This window comes from Polistes dominula, unplaced genomic scaffold (genome assembly GCF_049000335.1).
Source record: "Polistes dominula isolate Pdom_NZ unplaced genomic scaffold, Pdom_raw_medaka contig_80, whole genome shotgun sequence".
NCBI classification, from domain to species: Eukaryota; Metazoa; Arthropoda; class Insecta; order Hymenoptera; family Vespidae; genus Polistes; species Polistes dominula.
Genome location: NW_028301111.1, coordinates 172,544 through 186,737, shown reverse-complemented (window position 1 = coordinate 186,737; position 14,194 = coordinate 172,544). Strand labels below are relative to the sequence as shown.

The 14,194-nt window shown below is 27.9% G+C and overlaps 2 protein-coding genes and 1 non-coding gene across 7 annotated transcripts in view; 2 read left to right on the top strand and 1 right to left on the bottom strand.

Annotated features, from left to right (window-relative positions):
• LOC107072743 (basic helix-loop-helix ARNT-like protein 1) overlaps positions 1–14,194 on the top strand; it is a 141,706-nt gene that overhangs the window by 26,096 nt on the left and 101,416 nt on the right. For all 5 annotated transcript variants that reach the window (XM_089176597.1, XM_089176594.1, XM_089176596.1 and 2 more), the window contains exon 3: positions 1,566–2,238. In XM_089176597.1, coding sequence (XP_089032723.1) covers positions 1,566–2,238 — 673 coding nt within the window. The remainder of the gene's footprint in view (positions 1–1,565; positions 2,239–14,194) is intronic.
• LOC149031099 (5S ribosomal RNA) lies at positions 3,231–3,349 on the top strand. The gene has a single exon (XR_016178038.1). It is a non-coding gene; the product is annotated as a 5S ribosomal RNA (ribosomal RNA).
• Positions 5,991–10,949, bottom strand: LOC149031098 (nose resistant to fluoxetine protein 6-like). The gene is made up of 9 exons (XM_089176614.1): positions 10,739–10,949; positions 8,275–8,519; positions 8,009–8,202; positions 7,791–7,921; positions 7,314–7,541; positions 6,982–7,198; positions 6,666–6,831; positions 6,508–6,587; positions 5,991–6,409 (listed from the first exon to the last, which is right to left on the bottom strand). The coding sequence occupies exons 1-9, from the start codon at positions 10,947–10,949 to the stop codon at positions 6,310–6,312; spliced, it is 1,572 nt and encodes a 523-aa protein (XP_089032740.1). The 3' UTR covers positions 5,991–6,309.

Sequence of the window (14,194 nt, the reverse complement as noted above, 5' to 3'; positions counted from 1 at the left end):
AGAATTTGAGATACCAAGCCATAAATTCGTATAAACTTGTATTTTGACATTCTAAAAGTTGTCTCAAAACCTACATATGGTAGGGTGTACGCGACTATTAAAGTCTAAGGTCAAAGGTAGCAAAAATCGATTTTTTGTACATTTTTTGCAAATATCTCGTTTCCTATGGGTTTTTCGCTATTTGTATTTATTATCAATATTGTAGAGGATTAAATTCCCCACAACTTTTGTTTCAAAAATTTTTTTATACAATGAATCGTTTTCAAGATAGAGGGCGGAGAGCGCGCAGTTAGAGCATCATTTAAGGTGTTGACCGGTAGTCCCGGTCAAAAACACGCAATATTAAGTTTATTAATTATTGATAAATACATATTTATAATAATCTTCATTTCTTATTAACTATTACATTATATTTAATAATTATTTTATTTACGTATCTATTTTTAATTAGGTTTCAATTTATTTAATAACACTTACCTTCCCCTATAGTTATAGCATTGTTAAGGAAAATACTTAAATTGAACAACGATTAACAATATTACAATTACAATTAACAATTAAAATATAAATAATTATTATGATTAAGTAAGAAGTAAATTAGTAATTATTATTAGAATTATTACTATTATTATAATTAATATGTATTATTATGAATAATTTTATTTACAATTAACATTATTCATTATTCATTGAATACAATTGAACATCTGTCCCTACTGGCTAAAATTATACTATATAAAATAATACAATTTTTAACGTTATAAAATAATTTAAGAGTTTACAGATTTTAAAGAAGATGTACTTAATTATTTTCTATTTAAAATGTATTTAGAGTGAAAATTAGGATATAATTAAAATGTAATTAAAGTTTGTTCCTTAATTATTTTTTAATTGTAGGAATCGGTTATAAATGTTATTGAATAGATAGGTATTTAATTAATGAAAAAAATTAATAAATATAATGTAATTGTTATTAATAAATGGAAATTATTAATAATTATGTATTTATCAATAATTAATAAACTTTATATTGCGTGTTTTTGACCGGGACTACCGGTCAACACCTTAAATGATGCTCTAACCGCGCACTCTCCGCCGTGTATCTCGAAAACGATTCAACGTATAAAAAAATTTATTGTACAAAAGTTGTAGGGAATTTAATCCTCTACAATATTGATAATAAATACAAATAGCGAAAAACCCATAGGAAACGAGATATTTGCAAAAAATATGCAAAAAATCGATTTTTGTGAGCTTTGACCTTAGATATTAATATTCACGTACACCCTACCATAGGTAGGTTTTGAGACAACTTTTAAAATGTCAAAATACAAGTTTATACGAATTTATAGCTTGGTATCTCAAATTCCGTGGGTTTTTCTAATTTGACTGGACTATTAATTATTACGCAATGAGCAATCAACGGATACGAACTTTTCAGACAATCAAGTATTATAGTAAAGTGCAACCATTCTGACGTACGAAATTAAAAAGAAAACAAAATCAGAAAAACAACAACATAACCTTAATAAAAAAAAAAATACATCATCAATAAATTTCCTCAGACGATGATGAGTTACCATTGGACAATGGTGATATTATTGAAAATGAGACGGTGATTAAAGATGGCAGTTCTATGAGTATTCATAATCATCGTCAACGTTCTCAATGTCATTGTCGGCAACAAAGAGAACGACGATACCGACAACAACAACAACAACAACAACAACAACAACAACAACAACAGCACCAAAAACAAGAACAAGAAGAAAAACCAGATCAACGTCTTCTTCGTCATTCGCAAAAAGAGGAAAAAGAAGAAAAGAAAAAAGTGGACGAAGAAGAGGAAGAGGAAGAAGAAGACGAAGAAGGAGGAAGAGGAGGGGGTGTTGGTGGAGGGGGTGGAGGAGAAGAAAGAGAAGAGAAAAGTTTAGAAAAGGAAAAAAAAAAGGTAGAAAGTGGATTAGATTTACATAATATTTTACAATATTCTGCACCAATGGGACAAGAAATGATGGCCGATGATATGGCACAAGGTTACACGCAACTTATTCATCAAGTTCAAGAACCCCAAGAATTTATATCGTTGGAAGAATTTTGTCCTCATATTCATCAGGAAACACGTGCCCACGATTTGTGCGGTCAACATTTTTATCATCAACAACAACAACAACAACAATTACAACAACAACAACATTTACAACAAAGAAGGTGTTTTAATATTTCGACTGTTCAAGAGTAAGTTTTCTTATCGATACGTTTTTGTATTATTATAGTTTTCTTTATTATTTTTTCAACATTAATTTTTTTCTTCAAACAAATTGTATATATGTATATATATATATATATATGTGTGTGTGTGTGTGTGTAAATGTGTGTATTGTCTTTTAATTTGTTTAGATTTCCTTTTTTTTCTTTTTTTTTTCATGATTTTATTATTAAAATATATACAGTGGGTGTAGAAAGTATACATACACCGATCAATTTCAAATAGAATGTTGTGAAATTGCAGTTTGTTAACTAATTTTTTATAAACAATGAATTTGTACATATTCTTGAGAGTATCTACAATGGATATAATGAAATAACAAAGTAATTGTTTTCAATAAAAAATGCATTTCTCTATGCGTTCGTCTCATTCTCTCGAAGCTCTGTTTTTTTGTTTTATTTATGTAGGAGAGTTTTAAGTCTAGAAGAATAAACATTTCAAAGCAGATAGGCGACGAAAAAATAAAAGATAAACGAACCAATATTCGAAATAAAGAAAGATGGTGTGTGGTCTGCTTTGTAAGTTGTGTAAGTTGTGTGTGTAATTCTGTGTGAGCTGGAAGGTTTTCGAGCGACATCAATGCTTTGTTTATTGCATCGGACCGGGCATTTGGAAAATTCAAGAACAGCGTGGGGATGGATATAAAGGGACGAGGATTGAGTCAGAGGGTAGTCGTAGCCGCAAGTCGTCATCAGTCGTTATTCAGTTGTAAGAGTGCACTTGTTTATATCTGTTGTTATCGTAAGATTGTGAAGCACTATTGTATCTTTTTCTAATACCTATTTTCAATATATCTTATCAGTAGGATTAAACTGGATGTATGTTAACCTCGCATCTCTAACCCAAACGAAAATCCTACATTTATGATATACATACCTAGTAGCCTCAAAATCAATATTTTTTTTTATGCTTGAAGTTTAGGGAGTGCATGGCAAGTGCATTTAGTATATTATTAGTTCTCGTTAACGGCCATACCGTGATGAAAACACAAGTTCTCGTCCGATCACTTAAGTTAAGCATCACTGGGCACGGTTAGTACTTGGATGGGTGACCGCTTGGGAACACCGTGTGCTGTTATCACTTCTCTTTTTTTTCTTTTTTTATTCTATTTTTCTTATTAATGAAATATCTTATTAATGAATGGTAAAAAAATCATCATCAAGATCAAATTTAATTTATTATTTTTTGATATTATCTTTTTGTCTTATCTTTGTTTACATTATCGTTTATATACAAACTCTTATTACAAATGGCTTATATACTAATACTTTAACAAATATTAAAAGTAAGGAAAAAATAAATAAACAAAATCATTATAACCTATCTCACGAATTTATATTAACAATTAATGATAAAAATAAAGAAATCGGATGAAATGATAACGTACATTTTTAAATATAAATTCTAATTATCAGCGTATTATTTTTATCATTTATTAAATTAAGTCTTAATTATTGCTAATAATCTTTAGTTGATATTACTTTACTCAAGGACAGTTACCTAACTCCCTATTTATTGGATTAATCCAAATAAAATAAATAAATAAATAAATAAATAAATAAATAAATAAATAAATAATTAAATAAATAAAAAAGAGAAAAAAACAAAAAACGATCGATAGGGAATAATCTCGGAGATCGTTATTTGGAAGTTATGCGAGTTGCGTATACCTAAACGGATAATAGGATAAGCTTACAACGTACAGAGATGCAATGACGAGTATATTCGAATAATTAGTGTAAATTAATCGACCAGGTGTATGTCCCAAAGAGAGAGAGAGAGCAGAGCAGAGAGAAATGCATTTTTTATTAAAAAAAAATTATTTTTTTATTTCATTATATCTATTGTAGAAACTTTCAAGAATATGTACAAATTCATCATTTATAAAAAATTAGTAAACAAACTACAATTTCACAACATTTTATTTCAAATTGATTGGTGTACGAATACTTTCTACACCCATTGTATATATTTATTCTTAAATTTTATTAATATATGTATATTCATCGGTTACCATAGAAATATGATTTCATCAGTGGTAGTTGATTGAGAATCCTCGTGCTGTTATTTCGTGCATTAAAGTCTCTCACGTGGTTTAGTCCTTCGATTTGAAACCATTTACTTCTACACGTTTCTTTATTTTCACGTTTAAATGTCTATAAATATATTCGTTTCTAACACAAAATAAAAAAATAAAAGCATTGATTTTTTCTAAGTAACTTTCCACAGCTTACGAATCAGTTATTGTTTAGCAATGAAAACTTTCTCTTAAAAAAAAAAAAAAATAAATATTAAATTAAAAGATCTATTATGAAATTAACATATTGATAGTAGAACTAAAATTTTAAATGCAAAAAAAACTACTAATAAGAGTATTGTTTTTTACGATATCAAAATAATAATTATATAATAAAATAAATCATAAATATAATTTATATTATATTATATGTATAATGCATAAATATTTAAATGTTTATATATATACATATATATCATATAATTATATATTATTTAAATATATAATTATGTAATTAAATATAATAGTAAATAAAATAAAAATAACATATGTGCAGATAACATGTGTTAGAAGTGAAATATTCAAAAAACTAAGTTATGAGAGAATGAGACGAATGCACAGTATCAAGAGAAAGATAATTGTAGGATTTATTTATTATAATATTGCTACCATATATAACAAAAAGCATCTGTATGATCAGTAGGTGGAATAGATGATAAAAACTACACTTTTCTAAATTCAAGCAATAAAAATGAAAACATGGCATCGAAAACTGAACATACACTTGGTAGCTAACATAAACTTATCAACTAATACAACAAACTTACTAACTAAAATATAAAGAATGGATTAAAATAAGCTACGTATTACACTAATGATTGTAATTTTTTCCTGATCTTGCGATGTGAAAATACTAACGAAAAAGTGAAAAAAAACGAATCATTTTCTCTTGTTCGAATAATTACTCCACTCCCTCAACAAGAAAACGTACGGCATTTCAAACATCAATGAAACGATGTAAGAACATATGTATGTTACTATAACGAATCCTAAACCAGTAATTGCCTAAAAAGGAAAACAAAACAATATAATGATATTTCATTAAAAATCATATTAATCTATCAACACGATGAAACAAGAAAAAATAATACATACGTTTGCTAGATTATCAAAATGCACGGTACTTTTACTTAAAAAGTTAAAAGAAAGTATAAGAAATGGATTTAAAAGATATGCTGAGTAGCTTAATCTGCTCAACGGAATCCAACATTTCCAGCATAGAATACTTTTAACTATACCTAAAATATAAAATGATTTAATTAATAACGATTACAAAGTAATAATATCCAAATAAAAAGAATCGAATTATATTTTTATTTATACCTCCATTATCTGTAGAACATGCTATAATTATCCATGAAATACCAATTGACCATACTGTTCGGTTAAGAGCAGTATAAACAGCAGCAGTTAAACCTGATATTCTGTTCGGATATAATCCAAACATTGCAAATATATTGCACAGACTGCCGAGTAACCAAAATAATAATATCGTTTTCTAAAATCAATTATTCATATTAGAGTAAACAATAATATCATCGATAAGTATATTTAATGATAAAAAATTGTTGAAGAAAGAGACGATTAGTATAATTCGCTTACCTTTTTCAAATGTAATGTATTATTTAATTTCAAAACAATATAAGCAGTGATCGCACCAACAAAATAAGGTCCTATTCTAGTCAATGGTGAATAGTACACCATTGTTACAAGACGGAATTCTTTGTCCAATCTATAAATCAATAAAACGCTTATTTATTTGATGAAATAACACTTTCATTACAGCTTATTTTGAAAAGAGTATGATTTAATTAAAATTCGCTTTTGCATATTAATTGCAGAATAGTACAATTAATTCATCGGCTAGTTGTATATACGAGTTATTACACAGTCAACTAATATTTAAGTCGCTAATAATGTAAGTGTTCAATTTTTTTATATGTATAATCATTAATATTGATATCTACGCTGGTTCCCAATCATAAATGTATGCTACAACTCCAGTAGCGATTAACGATGATGTAAACATAAGACCCAATAAACCGGCTGCTACTGTGAAGTACCTGAAATAAAATTTGGTTTATTAATGTTATTAAGATTGTCTGAGGTTTTATATTTTTTTTATACACAAATATGTTAATTACAAAGTAAAGATATTTACATTGAAGATAAAAATAACAGGAAAATTAAAATCATGTAGTATTGCGTGTCGATTGCCAAGTACCAGCTCCAATTCATACACTGGAGAGATTAATATTCATAAGAAATGTTATACCTAATATAATAAATTTTTACTTAAATTATTGAAATTTTTCATACCATATCCTCTACACTAAAGAAATTTTGAATATAAAGAAGATTTCTCCACCAATTTTTTTCACAAGTTTGGAAGTTCCGTTCCGTTATAGGAAAAAGGGAAGTGTTTCTGTTTCGCATCATATTTATTTGCAGTAATCCGATTATAGCCATGAATGTAGGTGTCAATCTACAACATCAAAAGCAGCGATAAATAAATGAGATGTATTTTAAATTATTATATTTTAATTTTAGGCTAATAATATACTTGTGATTTTCGGAATTAGATGTAAATATAATTTAATACACTAAAATGTAGCATTAACAAGAATTGTCTTACCTTATAAATCTTTTCAGAAAAGCGAGAAAATATAATTGGATAAATTTTAAATAATTATACGGTTTACTACGTATACTCTTGCCCATGTCTCTTTTTAAATACAAGTAAGTGACCAGAAAAGCACCAAAACATAAAAATGTATCAACTGCAAGGCCCCCATTGAATATCAATTGTTGGATGAAATTCTCCGAACTTCTTACAAAATATGGTTTATTGTCTTTGAATAAACATATAATATTAAAAATAAAATAATGAAGATAATCGTATTAAATTTAAATGAAATCTTTTATATTAATATAAATCAAATTCAATCATATTCATTAGTAATTTACCGTAAAAATCCCTCGAATAAAGAAATATATGTATAATGATAATCCATATCATTGTAAGAGATCTTAATCCGTGTATAACCGGAACATCTGTATCCTCAGAATTTGTTTTAAATATTATTTTAGTGTTTGAATATACGGAAAAAGCCAAGAAAAATTTCCATATATAACTTTGGTATTTGAATTTTTTTATTTCATCCTTGTTATCATCGTTTAGAGTTTTTGGATCTTCTAAAAACATTAACATTAAGATATTAAATAATTACCTGTTTATCTAAAAGAATAAACTATTATAACCCTTTTGTTACTAGTTACCAATACACATATCTTATTCATGCAAAGATCTCGTATGAACTACCAAAAAATATTAGCGTTGTTCCTCATCCTTCAGTAGAGTACGTACAAAGGATTTTTTATAGAATAATATTTACGTTATAATATCTTATACCAAAAGGGTTAAAAATTATTAAATAAATTTACCTATAGTTAGAGACTTACCATTTTTAGGTTTCTGAACGTATTGTTTATCTTTTTTTAAACTTTCTTGGTGTATCAGAATATCATAGATCGTTCCTATTATCATAAATAGAATTGTATTTGCGACTATTACACTAAAAAGAGAAGTAAGATAAGAAATATAATTATATTGTATATTTTATGAGGGACTTTTGTATAATATAAAAGAATTGTTTACATACGCCATTATAATAAATCTTCCACTTGACAACCATTCATAGTCATCGATTAGATCTCTGACTTCAACCAATGAAAAGTGGGCTAAATATAGTTCGTCTTGAAGAATAGTCCCATCTTTTAAGGAGATTTCTAATAGAGTAAAAAGTTGATCCTTCGAACATGATGCTGGCAAACACATACCTAATACTATTAAGTCCTATAAAAGAAAATAAAAAGATTTGATTGAATTTCTAAAATCACTTATATTTAATTTTTAATAGAAACTTACTTCGTTATCTACTACAATGTGATATTGCATAGTGCTATTATGTCGAATATTAGCGACAAAATATTTCACTTCGAAAGGTGGAAATTCATCTTTGATGGGACGATATTTCGAATTATTTTGTAGTACTTCTGTCGATAAACTTAAGGGATTTCTATTTTTTACATCTTCGCACTGGTCTTTACTACCGAACCAATAATTATTTCCGAAAATGAATCCAGATGTGGGTCTGCCGCTTGCGTCGATTACTTGACAAAACAAAAATAAAATATAAAAATCATCCGTTTAGTTATCAAATTTAATTTTGATTTGCCGGTTAGGATGATAAAACCAGTAAAGTGGTCGCAAATAAACTCAATTTTAAATGAATTCTTTTTTTTATATAGAGTTTTATAAAATTATTACAACTTTGTTTACTTTCTATTACGTGTTTTTTTTAGAAAATTTCATCTTAGTACCAGCAAGTACATTTGCAAAAAACATAGCTAAAATTTTATACAAAATCAAAAAATTTTCTTCCTAAAGTTGTTTATATTGTTAATATTAATTCTTAAAATGTTTTTATTATTTTAATTTACTTACATTATATAAATGTAAACAATATAATATTGTGTATTTATTTTGTTTAGTTTGTTACAATCGATGCTAGAATTCTTACAATTTCTGCTGCCTAAAATTTATAATAACCAAACATATACTCGTATATACAGAGGCGGCAGTATACTTACGTACACTGTACATTTTAACTTTTAAACTTTCTTATGTTTCTTTCATACTTATCTATCTGATTATATGTTTTATTCCTAAGAAGTTTCGATCGTTAAGTATCTATCAACAAAAGCGTTTTTATGAATTCCAAAAAATAAAGCAGTTTTTAAACATTGTACTCCGATGTATAGATTTCGTAGCGGACAACTAATTACGTACATAGAGATTTGTCGTATTTAATGCGCTATTTTGAGAATATAAACAGTAATTTTTAGTTTTCATCGACAATTTGAATAAGTAAGACGTGATATAAAGTTTTTCGCAATGGGTAAGCTATAAAATATAGCGCTAGAACAACGACGATTAGTACAACGTTTTCGCAAAAGTAAAAAATCATATCGACAAATATTTGCAGAATTTGAGCTGTCAGTTATGGCGTGTCACTAAGCAATCAAATATATTGAACATAATGGTACATCGAACAACACTCCTTGTAAGTAAAGACTTCGAAAAAATGATAGAAGAACGGATCAAAAAAGTTCATCGTCTCTTTGAAGGTGATAGATTTAAAACTGCAGTCGATATACACAGAGAGATGACTGCAAATTTACATACTAAAATAAGTGTAAGGACTGTTCAACGACGACTGAATGAATTTCCATTAAATGGGCGTGTTACCAGTAGAAAACCATTCATACCAGAAAAGAATTGCAGGGCCTGGATTTCCTTCGAAAAAGAGCATATTTATTGGACACTCGAACAATGGTCCAAAGTTATACTTACGGACGAATCCAAGTTTATTTAATTAAGTTCTGACAAGAAAGTGTATGTTAGACGTCGGAGAAGTGAAGAATATAAGAAATATTGTTTAAGACCTACTGTAAAAGGTGGCGGTGATTCGGTATTGGTACGGGGTGCAATGATTATAAACGGTACGGGCCCTATTCACCACGTCGAAGGTATTATGGACAAATTTATTTATCTAAATATTGTAAAGAATCAGTTAGTACCATTTGCTGAGGAGTATATGCCGCATGATTGGATTTATCAAGCGAATAATGATCAGAAAAACACTGTACGTGTTGTAAAATCTCTTTTAAGTGTAATAAAATATTAGTTTAATGAAGTTGCCAAAGCAATCTCCGGATTTAAACTCCATTAAAATGTTATTAATTGATGTGGACAAACATGTAAAAAAACAAAGCTAGAAAATATTAACGAATTGTATGCCATAGTTAAAGAAGCTTGATCTTTAATACCAGTTAGTCGATGCGTTTGACTTATCGAAACTATGGAACTTAAGTGTGCCGAGGTTTTAAGAAATAAGGGTTTAGCTATCAAATATTAATCATATTAATTTAATTTGAGTTAATTTAAGTTGAAAATATCTATAAAAATATAAATATTTCCGTATGTACGTATGTATGTGTCTGCAAGAAATTTTACTTAAGAATAGAAAAATATTAAAAATTATCTAAATATGAACAATTAAGAATCCTTTGTTTTTTCATTTAATAACGTACGCTAGGGTCTTATAAAAATTTAAATTTTTTTTTTATATCTCTTGAATGAACATATATACAACGATTTCAATACGATCTTGGTAGGTTAACGTAAATATATGGCCGTTATTGTACATTGTTGTTTGAATAAAATATTCATTCGAAATATATTGTTTATAATGAAATGAATAAATATTTTCTTCAATAATATTTCAAATCTCTAGTAATAGAAATTATATTTCATAACTTTCACGTACCTCTTAAGCTCCATAATATACGCGTATCAATGGCTTGTCGAAATTCAGTGAGTTCCTTGCCACATTTAGTTGAATTTAATAGTTCTGCGTTTGCTAGCATCCCATAAACTGGCAATGTACTCCATTCTTTTGTTCCATTTGCTGAACAATCATTTAAAAACACAATAAATACTGCAAAATACTGGATCAATTGAAATCCTGAACGTGCCATTTTCACTGTGTAATTGTCTTCTAGTTACTTTTATAATAATACTAAATGATCATAAAAGCCCGAAGTATATCCGTTGGAAAGTTATCAGAAGACCCGAACTGAAGTAAAGCTTCATTTCAAATGCCGAAAAATAAAATCCGTTACTTCATATAGTCCAACCCCTCCTTAAATCCGTCTATTTCTAAACTCAGTCTCTTCTACTATCACCATAACTTTCAAAATGACCATTAATTAGATATTAGTTATTGATATTTGTCATTATTAAATATACCTGCTAATGATGCGATAAGGAAATTATGTGAAATTCTTTAAATGTAATTTATATTTAATTATTTTTGTTTTAGTATATTTTTATTTTTTTATTTATTTTTTAAATTTGCTTTCATATTTACAAAATCGAAAAAATTATTAATTTGGTAATTTATAAAACTAATATACTTCATTTACTATTGTTAGTAATATTTAAATTAGATTATACTCTTATTACTTAAACTTTTATCAATTATATTTAATATCTTTATTTTGTTATTTTATCGATATTTTTACAAAAATAAAGTATTTGCATGAATGGTCAAATTTGTAAAGTTAGTTTAATTTTTTTACGTCAAAGATTTTATATATATATAATATATATATAATAATATATATATATATATATATATATATATATATATATATATATATATATATATATTATATTATATTATATTATATTATATAGAATTTTGTTAGAATTCTTATTTATAAAATTTAGAAATAAATAAACATTTTATTAATAATTTTTTTCAAATTATTATATATGATGTTACATTTATTTTTCTCTATTACACAAAAAATTGCAGAAAAATACTTTAAAAAGTCTTTCTTTTATTATGGCTAATTATCTATTTGCATTTATTTTTTCATTATTACGAGTCTTAGATAATAAATACTGAAGTATAATCTTTCAATTTTAGTTCCTAAAAAGTTATCAATTATTTGAGATATGTACTTGAAGTTGTAATCACTTGACCAACGAGTTAACTTTACGGTTCGTGATTTTTAGTGGTTCAGTGTTTTTATTTCTCAAGCAGCGCCCCATCGTGTTGGTATTATCTTACATAAAGCACTTTATACAGATATGAACGAATACTCCTGATAACAATAACATTTTAACGTAAGAGACAATGTCCGAGATCACTCAAAGGGTCCGACACTTTACAAACGTTTGTTTCGCACCAATATGTTTCGAAAACTCTTAAGTTTGATTGGGATTTTATTATATATATATAATAATATATAGTAATAATATATAGTAATATATATATATATATATATATATATATATATTTTGATATATAATTATTACATTATAAAAATATTATAATTATATTAAATTCTAATTATATTACAATTATATTATTCTTAATCCATCTTACTAGCTAGAATAGTACCGTATGCGGACGAGATAATAGGAGATCACCAGTGCGGTTTTAGGAGAAATAGATCGATTACAGATCAAATTTTTGCTATTCGGCAGATCTTAGTGTTAAGGAAAACAGGAGGGAATTTATATGTAGGTTAACCATTATAAGTACCGGTGATTTTACTAACTCTCTTTTATTATATAAAAACTAACGAAGCGTGAGTGTAACAAGCGATAGCGGAACTCCTACAGCGCCACCACATCGTCGCGCGTCTTTCTCTCGTACGACACCCTCATACATACTAGGTGGGGAGTCGTACATGTGTGTGTGTGTGGAATATCCACGGTCCCAGATATGTACAATATACAATGTATATTCTTAAAACTTAGAGAAAAAGTGGGAATTTAACCACACGGTACATCAATTTTATAAAGATTTTCAAAAAGGGTACAACTGGGTAAAACGAGAAAAAATGCTACAAATCCTAATACGACAGGGGATACCAAGAAAATTGGTCAACCTTGTTCAACTTTGCCTAAAAGAAACTAGGAGTAAAGTAGGGATAGCCAACCAAATGCCGAAAGCTTTTAGTATTCATAGCGGGTTAAAACAGAGGGACACATTGTCACTCCTTTTGTTAAATTTAGTACTGGAATTCACTGTCAAAGAATTGCAGAAAAGTAAAGATAGTCTACAGTTGAACGGTACAACACAATTGTTGACATACGCGGACGATATTGCTTTGTTAGGGGACAATGAAGAGTTATTAATTTTTAACGCGAAAATATTAATAGATAATACTAAAGATATGGGACGGCAAAAAGGCGCAAAAAAACCCCAATATATGATAACCGATAAAGTTCAGAATAAGCTTTGTACTGGAAATTTGGTTGTCCGGGATAAAACTTTTAAGCGGGTCAGCAACTTTAGGTATTTAGGATCGATCATAGACCAGACGATCAAAATTAACGAAGAACTTAAGAAAAGAATCAATTTAGGCAATTCATGTTTTTATTCGGTTAACAAATTACTCAGCTCACGGTTGCATTCTAGGCGATTAAAAATCAGGATATACAGGACAATCATCCTGCCAGTAGTTCTTAATGGTAGCGAATCGTGGTCGCTTACGATACGGGACGAAAAGAAATTTAGGGTTTTCGAAAACAAAGTTCTTCGTAAAATCTTCGGTGCAAAACGTGATGAGGAAAGGGGCGAACGGAGAAAACTCCATAACGTTGAAGTACATCGATCGTACAACAAACCGGACATTATAAACGTCATAAAATCACGCCAATTAAGATTAGCTGGTCACGTGGCGACTATAAGGCAGGATCGAAAGGCGCACAAAATATTAGTCGGTATACCAAACGGGAAAAAACCATTAGGTAGACCAAGACGTAGATGGAAGGATAATATTAGAAGAGACCTAAAAGAAATAGGTACGAAGACCGCGAATGGAAAAATCGCGTTCAAGGACGGGAACAATGGCGAGATTTGGTATTTGCGGCAATGAACTTTCAAGTTTCTAATGCTAATTAATAATTATAATAATATTATTAATATTCTTAATCTTTGAATAAAATATTTTCTTTCATTAATATCTACAGCTTATTCAAAAAAAAAAAAAAGAAAAAAAAATAATTAAAATAAAACATGTGTGCATATTACACGTGTTAGAAGTCAAACTTTCAAAAAGCTAAGTTTCGAGAGAAAGAGACAAATGCAGAGTATCAAGAGTAAGATAATTATAAAATTTATTTATTATAATATTATTACCATATATAATAAGCGTCAACCGTATGTTCTCTAGGTGGAATAGCTGATAAAGAGTACACTTTT

What these genes read in the sequence shown, in the direction of transcription:
- LOC149031098 (XM_089176614.1), bottom strand. Translation starts at nt 10,949, where the DNA reads ATGGCACGTTCAGGATTTCAATTGATCCAGTATTTTGCAGTATTTATT. An exon ending in GGAAGATTTATTATAATGGC is followed by an intron (nt 7,922 to 8,008) that starts GTATGTAAACAA and finishes TTCTCTTTTTAG; the next exon opens with TGTAATAGTCGCAAATACAA. An exon ending in TGGTAAGTCTCTAACTATAG is followed by an intron (nt 7,542 to 7,790) that starts GTAAATTTATTT and finishes TAATGTTTTTAG; the next exon opens with AAGATCCAAAAACTCTAAAC.